The sequence below is a fragment of the Rhamphochromis longiceps genome, linkage group LG8 (assembly GCF_057381845.1).
Source record: "Rhamphochromis longiceps isolate RC_006_pf linkage group LG8, R_longiceps_female_GT1.1, whole genome shotgun sequence".
Lineage (NCBI taxonomy): Eukaryota > Metazoa > Chordata > Actinopteri > Cichliformes > Cichlidae > Rhamphochromis > Rhamphochromis longiceps.
In genome coordinates, this window is record NC_140564.1 from 23,176,198 (window position 1) to 23,202,622 (window position 26,425).

General features: G+C 41.2%; 1 protein-coding gene across 3 annotated transcripts in view; it reads right to left on the bottom strand.

The window, feature by feature from the left end:
• The window catches only part of vti1a (vesicle transport through interaction with t-SNAREs 1A), a 115,488-nt gene that overhangs the window by 24,967 nt on the left and 64,096 nt on the right, over window positions 1–26,425 (bottom strand). For 2 of the 3 annotated variants that reach the window (XM_085416552.1, XM_085416551.1), the window contains 2 exons: window positions 15,439–15,509; window positions 11,148–11,209 (listed from right to left, as the gene is read on the bottom strand). In XM_085416552.1, the coding sequence (XP_085272678.1) occupies window positions 11,148–11,209; window positions 15,439–15,509 (133 nt within the window). Of the gene's footprint in view, window positions 1–11,136; window positions 11,210–15,438; window positions 15,510–26,425 lie in introns of all 3 variants that reach the window. The other variant, XM_085416553.1, reaches the window with a different exon arrangement.

Genomic DNA, 26,425 nt, shown 5'->3' on the forward strand with positions numbered 1-26,425 from the left:
TTTCACTGGAATGCACCACAGGGACAAGAGTAATGAACAAAACAACCTGCGTCACAAAGTAACTTTGTCATGTGCTCCACACTGAGACAAATTGTGTTTCAGAGAGTGTGGAACAATAACTCAATGTACTACCGCAACACAAAACCACACAACAGATCTCAGTGACCATGCCCGAGTCAGCGTCAAAACCTACTAATTAAAATATCGGTGAATTTGTCCCTTTCTTTTTCTTTCATGCCATCGACAATAAAACAAAACAATATTTTTATATATTCTATATATACACATATATATATTGTGTTAGCTGGGAGACAGAGTGGTGACCTGTTTAAGGTGTACCCTACCTCTCGCCCTATGATGGCTGGGATATGGGCTGAATGTAGTTCTCTGTTAGCAATGTAATGGCAGACTGTAAGGGCCCCATTATATCTGCTGTCCAGTGCCTGGCGAACGGCACCATATGGCAAAGTTAACATCAAATTGATGTCACATCTGCTATTAGAAGGGGCTGTGTCTGCTGGTTCTGTAATTGTAGATTTTTGCAACCTGTTGCGTTGTGCAACTGCAGTCGGTTTAAGTGTATGATCATGTTGGTTTTTACTTCATTTAAAGTAATATATCACTACATATCCTCAGAGATTCACAGATTATATAGGAGATGTTACAATAGTTTGAATAAATGAGACTTCATGGAAAAAGAAAAAACAAACAAAACTGTGGAGTTCTTGTCTGAGTGGCAGTACCCATTGTCGAAGAAAATGCTACCGTGGGTACATTAGGATATAACAGCGAGCATAAATAGCTGTGGCTGTGTGATGACGTTACTGGCAGTGTGTAAAGAAACCAATGCTAAGGATATAATAGGCCCCCCAAGGAGCTATGGAAAACTCCTCTACCTGCAGAGAGCATCTACTGCCAGATGGGGGCACTGTCCAAAGTATGTGGTGCAACCAGTCTGTGAATTTACTCTTACGTGTGAACTATGCTTCCGCCTCAGATCTACGCCGTAACTTAAGCCATAACCATAACAACATTTTAACCCTACCCCGCAAACTTTTACGTAAACCTGACATGCACCTCGTGGAAGACTGCAGTGTAGGGAACCTGCATCTGAATAAGAATATTTTATTAAATTAATTAAGGAAATTATGTAGGGATAAAAGGAACTTCCGGTTACTATGCAAGTTAGGATGTATATTTCCCGCAGAAGTGTAAATCGAGCTTTACTTTGTTGTTGTTCTTAGAGGTTTGCTGGCTGATAGACCAACATACAAAAATCTTAAGTGAAACATGTTAAAAACAATAAAAACTCTCCACTGCAGCTAGTGTCATGTTTTTTTTGTGTGGTTTTTATTTATTTTTTTAATCTTTGAAGTTTTTTTGTGCTTCCCTTGTTTCCCGGTGAACTCCGGCACAGGAGAAGTATGTCACTCCAATCCTTGTCTTGACCCATTTGTCAACCATGCAGTATTCAAAACAAAAGCAATTAGCTGAGCTACACGCTGTTGGGTTCCTGGAGGACCGCATGGAAGTGCATTTGCCTAAGTTGAAAACCTTTCTCCGTAAGATCTCTTTAGGCAAATACCTAAACAAAACAATAGATTTCAACACAACCACACCCAGTGGATAAACTGTTAAGAGGGAGGGAGGGATGGATGGAGGGAGGGAGGATGGATGGATGGATGGGCATGGAAAGCTGCATATTTGTCTTTGACCTTGACCTAAATTCACAATGATTTTGAGATCTGGCATTATAAGACTGACATTCAGTCAACAGCATGATGCAAACTATTTGCTTCAATATCAGAGATATATATTTATATATTCTTATTTCCCAAGAGGCAAAGCAGACATCGCTAAATTGGGTCAGAATTGGCCAATAACCATTTTAGGTGATTTACTCTTCTCACGTTACAAAAGCTGACAAAACACTGCAGAATTGGGGATAATTTAGTCTTTGTGTTGTTATTTCAGTGCCTCTAATAACCATTAAAGAGACGTGGTGCTAGATGACTTGAACAACAAGGTAAAAATTCATTTTGCACTTTGTTATCTATTCCTTTTGTTTTATTTCTTTTAAATTCTGAGACACCTGTATTGTGTCAGCAAACAAATTGCACAAATTTTCACGAGGCAATAGAGGGAATTCAAAAGAGATTCAGCCTGAACTTTTGTGCAGTGGTAAACCACACCGGGAGACTGGATTTGGCAAATAAGATATTTTCAAAGGTACTTGTCAGAACTGTTGTACACACCACTGAATGCCCTTCACAGCAAGCAAAACCAAACCAAAGTAAGGGATTGGTAGGTGGGGTCTGTCCTTTGGCCTTCCAGCCTTTGGGACTGGAAAGTATAATACAGCATGAAGTCTATTTTTGTATTTTGTATAAAAGCACTGAAGGTTAGATGTATTTTGCTTAAAAAAGGGACCAATTTGCTGTTGAAGTATTTTGACAGGAGCTCCTGATTCCTGCGAACGCCTTGTCTTGCAACCTTTTCACTTCCTTGAAAAAAAAAGTGGCCCTGTTTTTATTGTTTTGCCCATTGTGATAAAGGGGATCTTTTATGCCATCAACAACATGGCAACAATGTACTGCCTTTGTTTCGTTGAGCCATCCTGGGGGGGCGGTTAGGATGAGACATAGACATACAGAGGCACAGTAAATGATTGATGGGTTAGAAGAAAATATTAAACAGAAAGAAAGAGTCCAAATTCAACATTTGTAAATATTTCAAGCTCTTGCACTCCAACAAAGAGAGATCTGAGGGGCAACACAATAACAGAAAAACTCTACTTAACCATCTATCCTGACGCAAACATGACACAGGCGGGTGTTACTGCTGGAATTATTGCTGTTTGCAAGAACTACTGTTGCCTGGTGCGTGTTGAATGGTTCCTTGAGATTACTTACAAATAAATATGATTAAATCAGAGGATAACAATGTATCCAGCAATCATAAACTTTAAGGGCCAATGGTTCTGCTTTGACAGTTCAAATAATAGTGATTTAATTAGTTAAATAAAAAGGAGCTAAAATCCCTTTTCCTGGCGATTAGATTGCATTTTTAGCCAAAAGAAAGGACTATGCAAAGATGATGAGAGGAAGAGTTAAATGAGAGCTGAATGAGAGTACAGGAAATGAATGAACAGTGCAAGTGTTTGGACAGGAAACACTTTATCCTGGCAAGTAATGGAGCCCAAGAGTTACTCATGACGGCAAAGGGACTGCATGTCCTGGCACGGATCGAGACGGAATAGTGAACTACACGAGCGAGTGTGTTGCAAAGCTATAGCAAACAGGACAGCCCGTTTACGTCCTTGACACAAAAACTGGCATCTAGTGATGCAGTGGCATTCCACAAAATTCCTGGAAGTTGTTGCATAGGATGCAGAGAAGTATCCACAATAGCTTGCTGGGAGGTAACAGGAGTCAAAGTAGAGACAATGTGATAGCTTCTAATTGCTTCAAAATGTCCTGAAGAAGGCCCCCTATTATCTATTTAAATCGGCTAATAATGGGAGGCTAGGAGGAGGAGATGGAGACGGGGGAGGTGGATGGGGATTGGGGGGGGGGGGGGGGGGGGGCTAGGCAGAGGGTGAAAGCTATCCTCTGCGCTGCTGTCGCCTCATTATTTTCCGTCTTGACGGACGCCCGCGCTCAACCCCTGGATGAATGGCCCTGTGCTGAATAAGTTATCGCCAGACACACAAAGGAAAGAGTGCGCTACACAAACAACACAGCACTACTGCAAAGCATGAATCTCTTTTTCCTCTCCTTCTCAGTTTTTTCTCCCTCAAACCCATCACCCTTCCCCCTGCTCCCTCTAGACGAAAGGCAGGGCCTGCCACAGACTGAAATCTCACCTGTAATTTCTACAGAAGCTCTCAGTAGGTGGAGGAAAAACACAAGGGATACAGTAAAATAAAAAGGCAGGAAGGATAAAGGCATCTATGTTTGCTGAAAAGATGTATACCTGCGTTCCTTCATTTTGTTTCATCTGTCCTTTCTGTTTGTGCAGCTCCTCAATAAAGACAGGGACCTCCTTTGGACAGCATCAGAAGATGTCTAAGAGGATGGGTCTTTTTTGTTCTGTAGACAAGGCCCGCAGCATGATCACTGAAAGTGTTTTGGTTTCATCAGATCTGTATTTTGTTGTCTGGACTGCTGGGGCTTGGCATACTGAATCAAGATTACCTTTTGATTCCCTATAGCTACTAAATGGAAGCCATAAAGGTAAATGACAACAAGAAATGGCCCATTCCCAACGATTATGGAGACTATGTGCTCTACAACAGTCAACTCCTCTCCCTTGCTATCACTCAAAAGTAGAAGTGGAACTTTTGGACAGGAGAGCCTCTTTCCCCTCTGACGGGGAAATCAGAGGGTGCCGTGGCCCGACAGGGAGCTCGACGGCAGATCAAACAGGGCGGGTACCCTTGGAGTGACACCTGGAGCCACTTCAAGGGATGAGAGCGCCACTGATCTCCAGTCATCTCGTCAGAACGACAGTCTGTCAGGGTTAAAGAAGGGGGAAAAAAGAAGCTCTATCAGCGAGGATGGTACGAGTGAGGTCGAACGAAGAATCACCTCAATGTCACGGATGCCTGACCCTAGAGCATTTGGAGAAGTGATACTGCAGAAGACATCTTTTTTGTTGGGATGCTGAAGATTAGCACTAGTTTTAGGTAGAGGTTAGAACTAATTGTACGCACAAAACAATACGATGATACACGATTAGTTCAAGATTGTCGTGCTTTGATTACAAATGCCATCTACCTCAGAATCTATCAGATGGCATGCAGCATTTACCAGATTTTAAGCTAGCTGTCAGCCTCACACTTTGGTATTTTTGCATGATTTGGAAAAAAAGAAAAAAAAAGAAAAATTTCTTCCCTATCACAAGCAGAATAACTAGAATTCAGCTATGGCCTGACACGCCATAAAACAGAAACCCACTATGGGCTGTATAATAGAAAGAGGGAGATATGTATGGAGAAAAAGAGGGCTTTGGCAGCCAGTTAAGCGAGTCAATCCTCAACAGACAACTGCATCCCTTATAAAACAACAACACGTCTTTGCCCTTGTCAACAACGTCTCCCTCTACAGCCCAGGCTTGTGTGTGCCTTTTTCTTTCTGCAAAAAACGTCCCATCAGCACTCTCTAATGGGCAAGGTGTAGGAAGAGAGAAAAAGACAGAGATGAAGCAGAAAGAAGACAGAGAGAGAGAGAGCGAGGTGGCAGTGGTGCTTTTGTGGCTGAGGAGCAGTGAGTAATGAGGCTGAGGCGCACCCTGTCATTGTCCCAGCAGCAGCCTGCAGCCACAGACACACATACAGACACACAAATACACACAGATGAAAAAAAAAAGCATCTAAAAACAAGACTTTGTCTGACATTCAGCATCTACACTGTGAAGTACCTGATGAAACTAAACAAAGTAGTTTAATTTCAAAATGTATTTAAGACCATTTGGTCTTGTTTTGTTAGATGGATTCATAAGAGGTGCTTGTTTAAAACACTCCGTATGGTCTCTCACGAATTCTATTCATCGTTTTCTCCGTCTCTGCTGCTGGGTGACTCTGGATTATTAAGATGTTGCATCACTTCTCCGAAGCATGGGTATAAGGTGAAGGTAAAAAGTCCAAGTTCATGGATGCAGAAAACAACACCACGGGTGCAGAGCTGAATTTAGCTCTGCAAATGTGTATGCAGATGCGCAATGTTTATGTCTACCTTGAGAAACCTGTTTGGCAGTAGTACTGCAATGGCTCACATAACCAAGCAAGGCCCTTTTCATTGCAAGGTGATGTTGAAAGAAGCCATTAACACCAAATATCTTCCTGCAGAAAGCTAACATACTAGCTCTGATCTACTTAACACTGTCAACAGCAGATGCATTTACTTTGATATGTGTAAAGTTCATCTAGGGGATGAGGTGGAGGCACATACCGTTCATTCTTTGCTCATTTGCCAGAATGAAAAGAGACTGGACATTAAAAAGAAAACATGCATTCACACACACTCGGATTGCTTCCCTGGAGGTAGTGGAAAAGGCCAAAGATAGAGGTGACCCACGGGGATGTAGTACTAAAGGGGGAGTGGATGCAGGGGGGTAGTAATGATGCCAAGCTGAACAAATTGCAAAGCAAAGGGAGTGCGTTTTAAATGTAGTACATGAAATTATCGTGAATGCAACACAGAGGGAAGATCAGAGAGGTTGGGATCCACTGGGAGCGATCTGCAACTCTCGGGACAAACATAAAGCTCGGCTACGGTGATGAGTTCAGCTGTAATACAAAGTAAAATAGGACAAACATGTCTTCCAATACTCTGCTGAAAATTCAGTGTGCAGAATTTGAATGCCTAGAAGTTTTCCCTCTGTTTTTCCCCCAAACACAAATAAATATAATAATAATATAAAGAATAATAAATGGAAAAGTGAAGGGAAAACATATGTGATCTGTTTCAGCGACAATTAAAACGTGAAGCTGTTCTTTTGCAACTTAATGACAAGATCTCAACACAACTCACTCACTGAATTAAACTCCATTAATTACATGACCTACATATACTAACAGGTCGGTCTTCTACGCAGATAGATACAGGAAGAGATCACATATCTGCTAATAATAAACAAAAGCACCAGAGCCTTAAGAGATCTTACAAAATAAAATTAAAAAAAATCCTGCTCTCCAGACGCTTTTCTGAGGGCATGCACTTTAGTCTGTTGACTCCAAATACTGTTGTTTTATTAGGTCGAGCAAACAAGGAAAAAAAACTACTTTCCATTAGAGGCAGAAAACTTTTGATTATCCTAGAGGCAAGGATGAGCTGTAAATACTATTCTCCTGCCAATTAGTCATATGAATAGGTTTACACCAGGTTCAGAAGAACTTCACTATAACAAGACTCTGAGGGTTAGCCGCAATAAGCCGCACTGTATTTTGTACTGAATTTGCCACATGTAGCTAAAATCAGAGAGACGATTGCAGTCACACATTAAGGCATCTTGTGAAGGCACGGCTCAAAAAAAAAAAGGAAGTAAGAGTCTTGTTAAGAGCGTGGCAGTATTAACCTGTGAGCTAGTGCATCATCTACGCCCAGGCTGATAGGCTGATCTCTAAATCAGTGTCCAGAGAGTGTGCGAGTCTGAAGGCTGAAGCTCTGTCCATCCTGCCTGCCCGTCGCTACCGCCAGTCCCAGCCATGAATATGGAGCTGTTCTGTGGCTGGGAGCTTGCTTATGTTTTCTGTCTGATATCTAGGCCCCATTCCCATTTCAAAGGGAGGTCCACCCGGGGCCTTGACTTTTTGATCTGCCTGGCGACTGAGTCGACCACCTGCATGTGGGATCAGCTGCCAGCTAGAGCAGACAACCCCTCTGCTTCAAAATATACACACGCACCCCCTTCGCCCTCCCTTCACTGCTTCATTGCCCTTCGCTGTGCCCCCTCCTTCCGTGAAGCTGCCAGGAGCCCCCAGTGGTCCTAACTGGGTCTGGAGCTGCATCCCATTCCCCCCCCCCGCCATTTCTTCTGACCAGGGCGAGTGAGATGTTTGAGATGCTCAGTATAGCAACAGGACGCATCTTCATGCAGTGATGGGAACATTTTATATTAATGAAAGGCCACAGTGTCAATGCAGCATGGAAACAACAAAGGCTTTATCAAAAGGTCTGTGGCCTTTGTAATCAGGGACAGAGAGGCGCACTGTGAGCTGTGAACCTCTCAAACCTGTAGGTGCCGAGCCCACATGTATACAACTCATTTAAAGCTTAGAGTAACTAAGCATGAGTAGATGACACAAGACTGCGTTTTCACTTGTGACACTTGTTATAAGCCCGTGACACAACCAATTAACAGCACCTATGTTCCTGCCACCGAGGGTAATTAGTTAGAGTTTCACAGTCAGAAAATGTAACAATTTATTTTCAAACAAAGCCACAGCTATTTGAGATGTGTGTCTTTCTGAATGTTTCCTACAATAAGTGATATTCACACAGTCTTTAAGTTAATTGGCTTTCTTGAACCATGACAGCTAGCTTAATGAGTGTCTAATTGTTTCTCAGCTGGGGTGATAGCACACCAGACCAGAAAGACACTTCAAGAAGAGGTGCGACTCTAAAAAGGACACCCTTCATCTCGTAGATCACAATAAATCCCTCCGTTGTTGCACCTACACACTCGGCTCTATCGGGGCCAAAGTTTTTTCGATGCTTATAATCAACTTAAAACTGCTGCTGTGTTTATATATCTGGAAAAAAAATGTATTCGTGCATCCAATTACCGTAATTGTCGGGCTATAAGCCGCTACTTTTTCCACAAGCTTTGAACCCTGCGGCTTTTAGTCAGGTGCGGCTTTTCTATGGATTGTCCATGATTTTTGTCATATCGTAAGACGATTTGTTTTGTTTGTTCCGCTGTTGTACGGCACTACGTTGCCTGGCGGAAGGGCATGTGATCAGACACACAGTATCGGGGTTCAAGAGTGGTGTGTTGGTCACGTGTCCATCCGCCAGACAACATAGTGCCGTACAAGTAGCGCGAAAAACAATGCGAAAAGCAAGTTATGCTCAACTCCACCGGTGGAATCTGACAGCGTGGAAAAGTGTGAAAACATCAATGATCACCAACGGATTTCGAAGGGCTGAATGCTGCATGATGGAGAGGAGGACACCGCCACGGCCCTTCTGAGGGTGTTCGACTCTGACACTGACAACGAGGATTTCTTTGGTTTTGAAAGTGACAACGAAGGAAAGAAGCTGAGAGTGGATGACGAAGCCATCCTGAGCCTGTTTGTATCCGACACTGGAGAAGAGGACTTTGGTGGTTTTAGTGGGCAGGAAGATGGTGGTGAATGACTGACTTTTCTTCTTGTTAAAGCCGTGTCACTGCACCTGAGCCTAAAAGGTAGTCCGAATCTATTTTTCTGGTGTGCTGTAGGTTATTGTTATGTACTACATTTGTTACTCATTTATGAAGCACAGTACATGTTTCGTACTTGTAATTACCGCTACTTGTACATATACCTAAAAGGTTATGCAAATATGTACCCATAACTTGTTTTTCAAAATATTAATAAAAGGGGTGTGTCTCCAAACAGCCATCTCTTTCCTGACAATTCCCTTTGTGCATATTCTCTTACATATGATAAGTCAACATTGAAACACCTGCGGCCTTTAGTCAGGTGCGGCTAATGTATGTACAAAACAGGATTTTCCCCTGATTTTAGCTTGTGCGGCTAATATTCGGGTGCGCTTTGTAGTCCGGGAAATACGGTAATCAAACATCTGCATTCAAACAGAAGAAAACAAAAAATATATATACTTAACTAAACAAACAAAAGCTGGAATATTCATCAACCTGCATGAGTATTTGTGTCCACCTCTGGTTTGTGTCACAAGTGATCCAGGTTCCTAACATGTACCAGAAACGGTTTCACTACACTCATCTGTGTAAGCCTTTACACGCCACACTACTTCTTCTGCTGCCTCAAACAAGTGGAGTATGACAAAGCAACCGGCATCAAAAACAAATACACTATTAATCAAAAAGCAAGAAAGGGGGTGGGTGAGGGTGGAGGTAATGAAATGAGTGAGGAAATTAGGAACAATTTCCAGAAAGGAGGGCATTTAACTAACCTTAACTGAATTTTTGGTCTGATTATAAATATATTATAAGCTTTTAAACTGAAAAAAAAAAAACCCCAAAACAAATTATTTTATCAAATAGTGACAAAAAATAAAATAAAACTGTGTACGTTGTGGTGCTCCCGTCAAGCATAAAGGCAGGCAGTAGTCGAATAGGTTTGCAGCCGGGCCCCACTTTGGAAAGCCCTCATAAATCCTGATTTGAGACGGGCACTAACCAGAGGAGCTAAGGCATCAAGAGAGGAGGGAGGGGGGGCTGAAGAGTAAGTGGGTGGCAGCATGCCTCTTAAAATGCTACGTCTGATTAAGTCTTCCCATTAGGTGACAGCTGAACTTTAACATTAATATGATAATATTGAAATAAGTGCATGTTATTTACTTCAGCACCAGCAGGGGTGGAGGGAAGAAGAGGAGGAGGAGGGAATGATGAATGATTTCTGGACAGCTCTGGGTGACATGCCAGGCGAAGTGACCCCCCCCCCGGCCCTCCTCTTGCCATAATCAGGCTTGACAAAATGGAGACATATGCAGAAATATTGGTTACAGTCGGCGTCACAGCCCTTCTCAGGCCTTTCCTCTCCAGTATCTGCCGCCCGCCCTGCGAGCCACCCTCCAAATTGTCTATGGGCACTGAAGCATCTATTTCAATTGGCACTTCCTTCCTGCCCCCAGGATTTTACATTTAGTCTGTGTCATCTACATATTACTCTTAATCAAAATCCACAGCGGGTGACAAGGAGGGGGAAAAAAAAAAACAACAAGAGAGAGCAAGAAACAAAACCGTGGCGTCACGGTTCAGGGGTAAGCACACAGACACTTTATGAAATGGAGATGTGACAAGACATTACGGTGTGTGTGTGTGTGTGTGTGTGTGTGTGTGTGTGTGTGTGTGTGTGTGTGTGTGTGTGTGTGTGTGTGTGTGTGTGTGTTAGGAAGCGGAGGCACCAGATAATGCAAGGCCTATTGAAATATTTGCGTTTGAATGCCTGTGCCTGTGTGACTGCCTTGTGAGTGAACTAGCACGCCAGGGAGACAAAGAGTGCAAGATGGATATGGGTGGTAAGTGCATTTTGTGGGAAAAAAATGAAAAGAGAAAATAAACAAAGGCAAAGAGAAGAAAAGAATGGAGACATGTACAGTGTGCACTTGTCTCTTCCAGCAGGATGCTGTACTGGGCTACTTGTTTCTCAGGCACACAGCACCACATTTAACCAAACAGCCACTCACACGATTTGTTTACTTAGTTTTCTCAGCTATATAGTTCTGACTAATAAGAATTTGACTAAAAGATCACAGATCCTTTACAAATGAGCTTAACCTGCTTGAAACATGAACAAAAGCACTTGCTAATAGCCACAGGTGACTGACTGCAGCAAGTTATAAACTATAATATTCACTTTTAAATCTTATGAAAGTCTTTATTTACAACCTCACAGCACTGTTAAAGCACTTTGCATACAAAGAGGTGCAGAAACAGTGTTCCTACCTGCCTCTTACCTTCTCAGCATGCCGGTAAGGATGCGGGAACTCTTGCCCAGGTTGGCGTCTGTTTCTCTCAGCTGGAGTTGTAGGGGAGACAGAACCAGTGAAGGACAGCTTTTAGTTTTAATTCTGAACAAACACTTGAGCAATTTCAGTTTAACACACTCTGTCAACAAACTAAAGCTGTTTTTAAAAAAAAATCCCTCTGGTGAAGCACACACCAGGAAATAGTCCTTCTGATGTGTTTGCACAACTGGAAATATGTAAATGGGTTTAGGCAATGGTGGGTGGTGGCAGCGCACATAATGACCACTCGCTACTGTTAAATGCGCTGCAGTATTAGCTGCACATGTTGTGAAATCTGACATCGAGGTGGACTTTGTCCTAGGAATTTGTTGCAAGTTTGCAAGTTAAAGGCTTCTGTATCATAAGAACTGACGTTGCTTTCACACACGACGCTGTCGGCTGGAGCTTAACATATAATATGTGGATACTATTTCATCCACACTTGAAAACAAAAAAGAAGCATGTAACGAGTATAAATAAGTACCACGGCAATAATGTCATTTGATTATTACAGTATTGTTGTGCAAGGTACTATTGCACTGTACTACTGGCCTTAGGGCAGAAAGACATCTCTACAGTTTGACACACTTTTCACTAAAGTTTCTTGCGACCCAGAGAGATGAATGGGAGATCCTTTGATTAGAGCTTGCCTTCTTACCTTAAAGGTACTGGCTTACCTGTCAAGAGACCACCCTCGGCAAAACCCCCCACTTTTAGACAAAACCAGTGGGGGGAAAAAAAATACACGACAATTTTAGAGCTGCTTTAAAAGCAACTTATTTACCAAAGCATGAACAGCTAGGCTACACATAAGATCAATGTTTACTTCATTTGATGCATCTCTATGTCTATAAACTAGCAGCATTGTGAGCTGTTCAATGACAGAAAACATTTGAAAAAACCTCCATAACCTTAGTAGGACATGCCACTTGATGGTCTTATATTCATCTTACTACAGAGCTAGATGAATATAAGGAAATGGAGTGAAAGATGCCTTTACTTTTAAAGTAGGTACCAAGCAGTGGGAGTCCTTGAAGGCACCCTTGAAATGATGATCATGGCTATTGAGGACTAATTGCCTGGATATTTCCCTTTTCTTGCTCCATTTCTTTCCCTTTTTCTTCCTCTCTGCCTTTTTTCCCTTCAGGGGTCATAGGAATGTTTTCAAGCTACTCTCTTGTCAGGCGTAGGGACTTTTCACAGGGAGGAGGATTTGGCAAAGATGTTGCCAGCAAAGTGTGAGTGTGAAAGTGAAAAAAAAAATGCTGACACTGCACTGAGTGAGCTGCCACTAACATCTACCTGTAGTCGCATTTCTCGAGGATGACAGGGGAGCACGGGGAATAGTGATTGCAGAGTTTTTCTCTAAACAGTCAGCAGGGAGTGATTTATCTTCGTCTTTCTCTGAAATAATACTGCTTTCCCAATAAAGTCACCCCTTCTCTGTATGTTTTCATCAGTGAATCACACTATATTCTATTTGTTTTTAATTCTTCAGTTTCACATCTTTTCTACCAAAACTCCCCTTTCCTCTACAACGATCGGAGCCACGCTCTCTTTTTTTCATGTTTGTTCTGGCTCATCCTGCAGTCATCGCTCTTCCCTGCAATTCATCCTCCCTTCCCAGCCCTGCTTTACTGCTCCTTTCTTCCTCTTCTTCCATCTTTCCTTCTTACCCTCTGGCAGCCTGGGCTGGTGTGATGCAGGCTGCCAGAGCCAAAGATACATGTGGTACAGGGTGGGAGGTGGGGGACCTGGGGTTTGGGCCCTCTGGCAAAGACAACAAGTCCAGCAGTTGCCTGATGTCTGCTTCTACCCACAGATCTGTCCCCTAGACACTTTGCACTTTCTCCCAAAATACATCTCTCTCTCTGAATCATTCCTTCTTTCCTTTTCCACCTCTCTCCCTCTCCCTCCACAGCCTCTCACCAAATCGTACGCCTTCCTCCATAACCTGAAATGGAAACCCACTGAAGTTCTAGGGTAGTCGAGTGTCTAAAATTAATCGTGGCTGCCTATAAAGAGAGAGTGAGAAGACCTTGTTCCTTGAAACTCATATTTTTTTCCAGCACTAAAGTAGAACAATTTCTAAAGACATCTTTAGCCAGCTTCGAGGATTAAAATGCATACACGTGTTGTTACTATTAACACAAATGAAAGCTAATTTGCATACAAAATTCTAAACAAACTCTGATCCATATCATTTAAAGTGCAAATAAAGGGGCATTAAGGGAAATAAAAGGTAAGGTTTCAGCTTCAAGGATGAAAAGTCCAAACTGAACATTTAATTCCTTTTAGAGCATTAAAGTTTGTTAGCTCACTGAGTACGACCATTCATTTGTCTGCATAATTAATCCTCCTCAGGTTAAATAAACTGTGCTTACAAATGACTGAGGCGATACTGTCAAAGTGCATGAGTTTATTTCATTTATTTTCAGTTAATTAATAAATAACTGTTGAAACTGAAGTTACAGCTTGCTGTGATAACTCTGCACAGTCGTAATCAAAGTGTTAAAAGAAGCAGGTTTTACTTTTAAGGCTGTCTAATACTTTTACTTTATTTCCTCAAATTCTTACACTCGTTCACGCTCTTGTATTATATGCATTTAAAAGACACGAATTACCACATTTAGGCAACAACCATTAAAAAAAATGCCCCCCTGCTACGTTTCACACCCTGAGGTAGCCTTGAGATCGGTTAAAAGAAATTCTTCAACCCGTTCAGGTGGTTCTGAGTCGGCAGTGTACTGCTCTGACCCTGTGTTGAAGTGTTCTATTGACTCCTATTTGTACCATAAAAGCAAAACAAAAGGCCACACCTCCTGCCGAGCGCTGGGGCTTGTGTAAATTTTGTGTTTGTATGTTTGTGGGTTTATTCATTGCCGAAACAATTTTAAATTCCATCTCTTTAATGCAAAAAGAGCTGCTAACCGACCCTTCTATCCTCGTGTCTTTACATCTCGGTTTCTTTTTACTTAACTTTTGCCCCACAAACTGCCTTTAAAGGCTCAGTGTGTGTGTGTGTGTGTGTGTGTGCGTGCGTGCGTGTGCATTTGTGTACATATGGTGAGGTGGTTCAGCAGAGGAGACTCATGGGAAGAAGGGAGAGAGAGAGAGCAAAAGAAAGAGAGAGCAGGTACTCTCAGTAGACGCTGTGGACCGTTTTGAAAGGAGATGTTTGATTTCCTTTGAAATCTGCTGTGCGAGGCCCAATGCCATGTTGTGATCTTTAAGCATTCTGCGTTGAGGGGCCAACAGGGCTGGGCCCCCTTCCTGTGTTTGGTCTTTTCTGTCTCTGCCTACCTGTCTGTTTGGCTGACTGTACGTAAGGAGGGGAAGCACTAAGGATTGGGAGGGCTCTCTGAGGAAAAGTTGGAAGGATGGAGCGAAACGGCAGAGGGGTGCAGGAAAAGTGCAGGAGGGTGGGCGAGGAAGGACGGCAGGTGGCAAAGTTAACCCCTTTTAAGTGAAAGGAAGCAAAGGGGGGAAGAAAGCCATATTTCAACATTTTATCCAATCCAATTTTAGTTATAAAACACTTTTGAAAAACACAAGTTTGACAAAGTGCTGTACAATTCATCTTGAGGGGAACATATGGAGCTAGTAGCTCAGATATGTATTGCGGTGCTGATCAATTAAGGCTTTTAAAAGCACATAATGAAATCTTAAAATACATCTTAAAAGGAGCAAGAATGTGCAAGGGGAAATGTGCTCACGTTTATGGGTTCTGGTTAAAAGATGAGCTGCAGCATTTTAGGTGCTTTGTTAAAAACACCAATGTTAGTCACTGCTCATTTAACATGTGGCTGCAGGGGCCCAGGTCCAAGAGAAGAGCAGCACACACACTACTGAGTCTGAACGCAATTACCTCAATCTTACTTTCACTGAAATTTAAAACATTTGCATGCTTTGATATCTTTCAGACAGTTGTGTTTAAAGGAGCTGACGTCACTAATAAAGCAAAAAACAAAAAAATGTGAGCTGACAGCAACACCTACTCAAATGCCAAACACAGCCATCCATAAACGGGCACACTGAGCTGCTTCTCGTTATATAAATCTGCTGACTTAGTGCGTGCCGAGGAGGGTGTATCTCACAGTTGTGTGAGGCAGCTTTCGTTTGTGTGTTTACGTGAGAAGCCGTACAAAAGTGGCAAATGTTGGCCGTAACAGCTTACCGTTTCACGAACACTTGTTAGAACAGATGCGCGAGTGTGCGCAGGTGTCAGGTGTGCACTCACCCTTTCTCTAGCTCTCTGGATCTTCTCACGGTCACTGTGCAGGTTGGCAAGAATCTCCTGCCCCACTTGTTCTGCAAGAAAAGAGCATCCAGCATAAGATGGCAGGTCCAAAAAGTTCCGCCATGTGATGAAATGAATAAAATAAAATAAAACAAATGAACGATTAGGTGATTGCGAAAGCCTGGCTTGCACTCACTTTAGCTGTAATCTCTTATTTGTCAATCATTCTCACCATCATGATTAATGTAGAAATAATTTGTTTTTTCCACATCTGGACCTACTTGGGTATGTGTAATATTTGTGCAGTGTGTACACAGACATTGCTGTCTAGGAGTGTCAGACAGACAGACAGAAGAATACTGCATCTGAGGGAAGTGTTGAACTTTCTTAAGATGCTGGAGTAAATAGACATGAAGTTCTAGACAACAACATCCCAGCATCCAGCCTGCCAGTGGGGTCCACTCTGCCGATGCAATATTCATTACTCCTTTCTTTTTTTTCTTCCCTTTTTTTAAACGGCTCTCGTCAGTTGTAGTTGTAAACACATTAACGCACAGTTATAAAACATCCCCGACAAGGCACCTGACAAGCTTGTCAGTGGTCACTGTCATTTTCCTGTCCCTTGGGAATGAGAAAAGAAAGGCGGGGGGAAAGAAAAAAAAGATAAACCAAATAAGATGCCCCCCACCACCACCAGAAAAACCCACCGGTGCCATCAATGTAACCATACTGCTAGAGCATTAGTGTTTAAAAATAAGGCAGAGGATGAATCAGGAGAAAAAGGGGAGAAAAAAAAGAGTGAAGAATCTTTGCATGGATCAAAGACAGGCTTTCAAGCGCACCAAACAAATCCGGAATAAACAACACAGTTGCTGACTGTATTACACTACACAGGTGCCGCACACCAAAGGGCCCACGTGCTGAGCGCCTGTTTGGGGGGAGCAGTGCAAAAATGGGCTACATCTGGCAGCTAAACAAGAGGGGAGAGAAAGAGAGAGAGAGCGGCATAGAACGGGGATCAGGGAGACGCAGGGAAAAAAAGAGAAAGCATTGTCAAATGAACGACATTCGTCTCCCATTCATCCCATCCCTTTTACCCCCTTCGCACTGTAACTGACTCAAATGTGTCTCTTCCTGCCTTCATTAATTTCTAATCTGGGACGAGACAGATTGAAGGATACCCAGATTAAACAGTGCAGTCAGACAGTCACATGTGACAAATAGGGCAGATTAAAAGACTGAGCGCAGGTATTAATAACCATAAAAATACAAGCCCTCCCCCGTCCCGAACGGAGAAGAACAAGGGATAAACAGGGAAGGAGTTGAAGCGGAAATCTTCTGTTAAAGAGACAAATAAGCACATCTATCCATCTCTGTCAGGGCTGTGGCTCTTTTTTTTTTTTTAAATAAATGAGTGTGACAAGCACTGCAGCAGCAGAGGGTTTCTTTTTTGATGGCAAGTGCATTATTGGAGAGGTTTGCAGTGTGTAAAAAGATGGATGAGGTAGAGGAAGAAAAGACCTCCTAAGACATTGTGCTCCAGGTACTTAAGCAATCGTTACAGACACTGTGCACGAAGGCGTGTTTTGCGATTATGGTTTGGACCTACAACCGAGTCTGTTGTGGATGCATTTTCCATGCTGACTGTATACACTACCCACAAGTGAATGACCGTCCTTGACAAATCTAACAGCTGCTCGAAAAAAAAAAAAAGGAAATCACAATACAAGTCTTGTTTAAGTTGTGTCCATTTTTGTAACCTTACTGTGAGGGAGCAAGAACGCACAACCTTGCCTTTCTATTTTTCTGTCATTACCCAAGATGTTCCTCTATTAAAAGAAATCAATATGTTATTACAAGAAAATGACATTGAAGACACTGCATAAGCTCAATCATGGCATCTTTGATGGATAGCCATGAGCACAGCTGCGTCAAATCATTTGCAGTCACCAGAATAGTATTTTGAGTTGGCTTGTTATGATTAACATTTTGTTCACTGTCAGGTCTCTCTCCAGTCCTCCAAAAAAAATTTCCCATCATTCCTTTATGACTTTCTTCCCCTACACTGACTTCAGAGGTATACACATCATCTCCCCAAAGGACGTATTGTGTTGATTGGATCTCAAGCATCCACCCTTTCCTTACTCATTCTCTGGCATGCATCTACACTTGCATTCATCTAATTTCATTCCTGCTGACTAGTTCTGTGTAAATCTTCATTAGTTACTGGGAAAAAAACATCTTTAGGGAAAAAAAAATAAGACTCCCATTTTGTGACCTGTACTGCATCTTAATCATATACTTTCACCCAAAGCTATCGCCACTCGTGGAAAGAAATACAGCAAACTAGTCCCTATTATCCAAGCTATAAACTCATGATGAAATTACCTTAAATTGCTTGGTAGTTTTTTCTGCCCTTTGCAATGCTGACATATTACATATTCAAGTTTGCATAGGATGTTTAACTGCATAAAATCTAAATAAACACACAATTTATGACCACGACAAATATGGAGGCTATGTAAAAAAAACAAAACTGAAAAAAGTACAGTTGATAAAAACAAAACCGAGAGGCAAAATAATTCACTGTTAATGCTCCTGACTTAATGCTCGTTAGTGTATAAAATATTCCCCTCCTGTTTAAACAGCTATTAACAATTTAAATAACCCTGGCCCAGAGGCCTTGCTCTGACTCTCTTGTTAAAGATCTCCGTCCCCCAAAGGTCCATTTAACAAGCCCATTATTCCATTACATTGCATTTACATCAGCACCAGAGAGCCTTAATTTAACTTGCTCCTGTAATGTAACTGTAGAAAATAATTAGTATAGAAAAGTTGAAGGCACAAATTAGATTGAGGGGAAAATAATGTCTGTGTTACGATTTTTTTCTCTCCCTTAAATACACGGAAAGACTATTGACATAGCAGAGCCCTGCTGTATTTTATCACAACCTTTTGTTAAGAATTACATGGCAGTGGGAGGGGTGGGGGGGGTGGAAGGCTATTTTACTGGGTAATTAGCTTTACTAGAGTATGAGGTGCAATGTAATGTAATCTATAAAGCTTGAACAAGCCGAACATAGCTGGAGTAGGATATTTTGTCAGCTCCAAATGTATTAAAAAAACCTCAACCAACCCGCATATATTGTTTCCACTACACTTTACCACCAAGAAACAAAACCATTACAACACCATGAAAAACAACTCTGAAAGGACTGCAATTGGAAACACGTCATTCTATACAATTATCTATTATAAAAAGCAATGCTTTTAGAATGGTGTGGTTAAATTATTATAGATAACGATTAATATATTCATATAAGAAGGGACTGAGTACTGGATAGGCACATTTATTTATAGCATATATGTATATATTAGGCAACCATTCGCAAGTTCACAGGCACAATTACTGTCAGCTTTATGAAACGTGCAGGTTTGTCTGCAACAAAACAAATGACAAAGATCAAATGAAGAAAATGAAATAATAAGTGTCCAAGGAGGAAGCCAGGGAAGTCAACACTGAGGAAGGAGGAGGTTTGGGGTGAAATAATGGCAGTGTGGAATATTTAATTTGATAAGTAAAGAAAGACTCATAGATTATAAGCAAAGAAGTAAATGCCCATAGTCTCCAGCATCAGTGGGATAGTACCAACTGTAAGTGATGGCATCCAGTAAGGATGGAAGACAGTTTTAATTACTGACATCATAAGAGAATCCTTTTTAGAATATGTTTATAAATATATTAAAAAAAAATTCTGTTAGTATTTAATACCTTGTTTTATATATTTAGCTGTAACTATGAGCATTTTTGTCTTGTAGCGTTTATCATTTTAATATTAGTAGTAATAGTAATAATATTCAGTTTAAATTTGTGTGTTCAGACTGGCTGAGACACTGAATTTTTGTAGAGTGTGAGCACCTTGCCTAAAGTCATATGCAATATTAAACTTTATATCTCTGAATGTTGGAAAGTTGGACCGATAACCAATTAAGCATTTTGATGACATCTTAGGCTTTAGGGAATTAGGTCAAACATTTTTGGCATTTCACAACAAACCGAAATAAAGAAGAATTGTCAGTTACTTGATGACAACAGAAAAGGTCTGCTTTACCATCTCACCATCTCGTGTTATGAAGAAAAAAAACATGTCTATGTAAATAAAAATCATAACCTGCCCTTATCTGCACACATTGCTTAGGACAACACGGCTCAAACAACTAACAATTTGGATAAAGTCCAAACCTCTATGGCCTTCAACTTTTTACTCCAGTCCATGGACACATTTAATTGGAGCCATCATCTATTTCACACAATGTGCTTCATAGCGTATACACTGTGTGAGGGCCCCTGTCTCTTTTTCTGTGGTGCATTTTTTTATTTTATTTTATTTTTTTGCTTGCTCTCCTTCTCCCCTGAGCCAAAAGGGGACAAGACCTGACAGTGGTGTGCTCTGAGGCTCTGAGGCTCAGCACAGCTCCTTTTCATTAAGCAGTTGAGACCACTTTTTGAAGGTTACCACACACACTTATATCCAGACACAATCCATACACTCCAACAAACCCATGGAAACCTATGGGAGGGCTGAGGGGGAAGTAAGGAGGGGCCTAAAAAATGTAAGACCATGCATTTTCTCTCTCTCAAACTCCATCAGTCACACAAACACACTTTCACACACACAGTGCGGCAGTCAATTTGTATGCCTGTGACTCCCAGGTGAATAAAGTTACCTGTCTTTGTACACTTTCAGAGGAGCTTTTTTTAAGGACTTTTCAAGTCTACAGCTGCCGGGTGACACACTTTCATCACCCCCATCAAAGTTGTACCCACAATGGGATGTATTTGTAATGCTGAGCCCACAGGCCATGAGGCTAGCGCCTTCGCACTGAGCGATAGCTCAAAATAAAGAGGTGCCAACTGCTAGGTCACAGGAGGGGCATGTAGCATCTGGGGGCTCAGTGATGTTATGACAGATTACTTATAATAATAATAAACTCTACCGAATGTTAATGAGGAACTTTCTTTATCGCAATGAGAGCAATTTATGATTTAACAAGAGTCAAAGACAGCTGTGGTGGTTCATTAGAAGAAGGAGGTCATCTAAGTGACATTTTTTGGGTTTTAACGTCAATATCTTTTAACAGCTTTGGGATAGTGAACTTATAGAGCATTAGATACTTAAAAGTCTAAAACAAGGAATATTCTGTGTAGGGTGAAGCTGGACCATCCCAGTCTATCTTGACTTGCCCATGCATCGGCCCTTCCCCTTGCATGTGTTTGAGTGGTGGTGGGCAGTCAGGGTGGATTTCTGGGGCCTTTCTTCACTCCGCCAGGCTCTGTTTTATTCATCGCCTGCGCCCTGACCCCGCAGAGCTCCTGTTCTGACAAATCACTTCTGATTAAGACAGATCTCTGTTAGTCAGCCACTCAACTTGGCTTATTCATCATTCTACAGAAAATATTCCTCTCTACTCCCCCGTCCCCCCCTCCTCCCAGCTCGTTTGCCTGTCCGTCAGACCGAAGCAAGGCACAAAAGAAATTTCCGCTGCTGTTTTAAATGGCTGATTATAGACAATTGGTGGATGGAGAGACGCAAGACCGTCTTATGGGTGATAAGACGCAAGTTTAATGGGTATAAATGACCGGGCCTGTAGGAGAGCAGCTGGTAATAGAACCATTTGTTTAAGGCTGAACTGGGGTGGAGAGGACTGAAAGCTACATTTTCTTTCCATTTGAGCTTCCCCCTCCTCTTTTCCCTTCACCTCAGCCTCAAAGTCAAATTCTCAGATCGCCAGATTTACATTAAAAAAAAACAAAAAAGGAAAAACAGCAAAAGTCCCCTTCACCCTCATTCAATGAAAATTGATGAGTCTTGGAAAAGAACAGCTTGTTTTACATTTATGAAATTACCCATACCTACACGTCCCTGTGGACGCAGCTGCACAAACTTTGACCAGTCACGTATTACGTTTCTTACCATGGGTTAGTAACAATAGAATCTGAATATTTACTGTAAGTGTAATTAACAATACAGTTAGAGCATTCATATGCAAAGTTCTACAATAATAAACAACAGCAAACTGCTGCGCCAAGGCATCTAGACAGCCACAAAGCTATTGTGTTTTAAATGTATAACAAACCAGATTAAATTAACCTGAACGACAACCCTGCTGGTGGCAAAGGGCTGAGAAGCGGGAGGAGTGAGTGGAGATTGAGGGTTGAAACAAGCAATTTGCCTGGACTTAATCAACCAGTCTCACTGAACCATCCAAATGAAAACTAATGGACTTGGGTGCTTGCTGTGATTGCCCCACATGCAACAATGTGTAGGCAGGAGCAGCGCTTTCTGAGGTCTTCAATTAAAAAACTGGGAATTTCTACAGACGGCTGGTCAGCCTGTACACCTATTCCACCACAACTCATATCCTGATTGGTCAATTGTGAAGCTCAAACACAGCTGACTTATTAATTCTGTTTCCATCACTGAGAAAGGGTTTTTTTATGTGTTGATTAAACTTGGTCGAAATTGTAAAAAATGTATGAAGTATAGAATTAAAAACTCATACCCGAACAAGCTAATTTGTGTATGCATTATTCATAGCACTGACATTTGTGTCACACAATTGTGGTGGCCGCACTGCAACTATGATTTTAAAAAAAATAGTACATGGAAAAACAAACAAACACTACTATATTAAACTTTATTCAGCAACAGCCGAGCTAAATAATAAATACAGAGTTTAAGTGCTACTATTTAAATAATTAGATTTTATAATGAGCGAAGTAGCTCTATACATGAAGGCACAGCAGCATATAAGCACTATAATACCATTATGACCATATCTAGTCGGGGCTAAAGTAAATAAAGACGGTAGTGCAGGACAAAATCAATAGAAGCGCATTCTGTTGGATTTGGAAGACAAATACACAGAGTTCATCTGAGCTCTACAGTTATGCCAAAACCGCATGAAGGGGGAACTCGACTTGTCAGTTGGTCCTAATCAAATACAACATCTTATTTAACAACCTCTACTGGAGTGAAAAGTTTGCCAGTTTCTCGGAAATGGACTCGGGGAAAGATATATGGAGGCAGGGGAAGAATAAAGGGAAAACTTGACGTTCCTCTGGTTCGTTTTCAACAGTTTAGGAGCGTTAATCATCGCATTACTGTTGATTAAAGGCTTTAACATCTCTAATCAGAAAGTTGACAGGCAGATCAAAGAGCGCAACACAAATTTCTTGCCTTTTAATTATCTGTACAACACCGCACCTCGAGCAGCTCGTGCCTGCCTATCTCCTCAAACTCAGTGAAAGACTGCGAAAGGAGATCTAACACTCTACAACAGTTCATTATCCAATAAAATGGGAGATTGGGAGGGGGGGGGTGAGGGAAAATACAACACACAAACTCATACACACACATGCATGTGCAAACAAAAGCTTTAAGGCTTTATGATTAGTGAAGACCTGGGGGAGGCCTACAGTCTTCTTTATTAACATGTCCTGAATTGGAGCAACTTAATTATGCTTGTCAAAGACGGACGTGGCGTCAGGCTCATTTGCATGTTTTGACAAGGTCTGTTGGGAGCCTCCATCTATTTTTCTACAGCATGCTATGAGTATTTAACACTTTTCAACACCTACTGATTATAGGTTTTTGTTCCTGAATGAACGAAATAACTTGTTAAAGATGCTTTACTGGATTGGCATCATCGTGCAACCGATGTAAACACCGAGTGAAGTACAGACAAAAGGAGCCTCTAGACTGTTTTGATCACAACTTCTGTTCAAACTGATGACGATTGGATGCCTTCTGTGGCTCGACTGCCCAGCTGTTCCCTGTCAAGTGATTTAGCCGTGAAAAAGCTGCAGTACCTTTAGAAAAGATTTGCCATCGCTTTGGATGATCTCGATAATGCTGCTCGTTGCTGAACAGATTAGTCTCTGACAGACTGCTACCTGACTCGTGATCGCTTTCTCTTTGTGAATATAACAAAGCCAATAGACCACACCCTCCCATCTCGACTTGATCACTTTACGTAATGAATACTCATTACATTAATGCTAAGTAAAACAAACACAGCTGAAAGTAAACAATCTGTAGAGAGATGGGACTGTCGGAGGCATCAAACATTAGCCTGAATGGAAAGCACAGCCCATTAGAAGTGGATGCACTGATGGGATCTGACAGTTAGAAGCACCAAGATTATTTTGTACAAATGTTGAATTCATTAGTACTCATGAGCGGATGAAGGACGTCCGCAAGAGCAGAAAAAAACAAACCAAAACTGATGCCTGAGCTGTGGAGGTTACACTAAAGAATTTTATACACGCTAAAAGCTGGTGATTTTCAAGATAATAGAAATTGAACTGACATTTTGATCTTACATCATAACATTACAAACATTACATTATAATTCTAACATTTGCATATATAAGATTTTATCCTCATATCAGTTACACTGAAAGGGGCACTTTTAATGAAATAGTAAACGCAATGCTGAAGCACTTGGCAAACAACTATTGGAGAGATATCGTTTAACCGTGTCGGCTGCTTCTAAAAACACCTTCTAGAAAAAAAGTCCTACAACTCTTTTTCAAATATTTGCCTGAAGAAGGTTTGACTTTCTTGGTGCCAAAAGCATTAAAATGAAATACTCTTCTTCAGTAGGATGTGTATCAGAAGACCGAATTTATTTAGCTGTAAAATTTTCTGTCCAATCTGATAGAAGTAATCTGCTTAAATTACATAATGCCACGGGAATAGTTGCTCTTTTATGTGCGCATGATACATAGACTTGTCTTTAGCAAATCGAACATGCTCTGAAAATCTCATTTGAGGCAGCAACACTGGAGCCTGTTATCAGAGCAGGACGTCATAGTGGCTGCTCTGACCGACAGCACAACAGAAGTTTGTGTTTTACTTTGGGGTAATACCATCACACTTCCTTGCTCTGGTAAAAGGAAAATAATACTGCTATTATAGGGGAATGAGGCACAGAGGGGACTTACAAAAGAGACACACATCATGCGCCTCATTTAACAATGACCGAGGCCACAGAGTTGAAGACAGATTATTGTCAGCTGCCGCTGTGAATACATGGCATGTGATGGCTTGTCAAGGTTCTTGAGCACAGGGTACATTGTTCATTCAAACTTACTTTGCTACCTTTAGACTTTTCCACTAGTGTTGAAGAATCAAATCCTCTCCCAATGAAAGCTCGTGAAAATTCTCCAGTGTTTACTTTAAATGTGAGTGTCGCACAATAGATATGCTTTTAGTAATTGCAAGGATCTCGTGAGGTAATACAAACCTGTTTCGAACGAAGCACAAGACATTCATGGACATTGCTTAACAGGTTCAATCTGGTTGGTAAGTAGTTTATGTATAAATATAGTGGAAAGGTTGATTTTTCAGGAAAGACTTGATTTTTAACCAGTGTCAACCATGAATTCATGTTTCGCTAAGAAATGGCATAAAGTGTTATAAAATTATGTTACAAATAGTTCAAAAGTAAAAGTTCAGTGGCTTGGCTGTAAAAAATGCTTACAGTAGCGAAACAGACGAGCACTACCAGCCAACAAGTGCTCAACATAAAAGAGCCATTTAAACACATCTACATGTGAATTATATTTCCCATGGGGGTTGAGCCCTTGAGTCTATTTGTACAGGCCTCTGGACAATTAATACTTACTGGTCCCCAGATGTTAGGGCCATAGACAGTATGAAAGATGGATGTCGCTACCGTGACGTCACCCACTCGTTTCCGAAGTCCTTTTTTAAAGTGTTATCGTGTTTTGAAACTGTATGTGACGTGAAAGGGTAGATCCGAGTATGAAACTGCAGACTCACTGGTTAACAACTTGTAACTGACAATCAAGTGTAATTGAGTGTAGCCCAGACTCCTCCTAATTTATAAAACAACAGCACAAAAAAAGTTATAAAATGGAATTCATTTTTTTTGTATTCAATATGAGCGGGATGTGCAACTGAGCCTATGGGGTCTTCAGGAAAGTGTTTCCAAAGGTCAAGAAGACAGAAAGTCGTTTTCTCATCGACAACACTGAAGTCTTTTTTGCAACCACACAGATCGCCCCCTGGTGGCAATTTAAAAAAACAAAACAAAAACGTGGCAGCCATCTTTTTTATATTCTCTATAGTGAGGGGACCACAGTGGTGTAGCTGTAAGCGGTCTTGGTTAAAATCTGTTGGTCATCTGACACATTTGAAGAGGCATTTCACTTTTAAATCAACTTTAGGAGCAAAGTATTGTTGTTTCCTAAATCTAATCAAATTGTATTGTTGCAAGGATGTCTGGTAACGTTTCAACATTGTTTTTTGATAAGTGAAAAACAAAGCATATGAAAGCAGAACTTAGTAGTTTTCAAACCTTTTAAACTCTATATTTAATTAAAAATAGCACAGAGACCAAAAATTTGAATTAAACTGAGAAATGCTGTAATTAAACTGTAGCAGCATTTTATAGCCAATACAATTTCTGTTAAACACCTCATTTGAATTGGAGATGAGAATACACAGTTGAATCACATATCAACTGCTTTCATTTTAAATTCACCGTTGTTTGCAAAATCAGGAAAATTGTGTCAGTACAAACACAACAAGCAGAAATTGATGGAAAAACATGCTCCTAAACCAAACCACTGTAACGTAACCAAAACAAATGTAATCGATGACTATGTGCATCAGCGCTAGGGTGACAAGTGTCTCCTGCTCCACATCATTAACTAAAACAGCCTAAGTGAAAACCCAACATGCCTGCCACCATTTTCCACACTAATGAAGCATATCTAAGTTTTAAGACATGGCAGAACGAATTTAATCTACCTTCTGAGGGGCCTTAGTGCCATCAAATTAATTATTCATAAAGGACATGATATTATAACTCAATTGTCAAACTCTGCAGCTCTTTTTTTAAAAATCCTCCCCAGCCTGTCACTCTCTTTTGTCTCAGACTCTCTTTTAAAGAA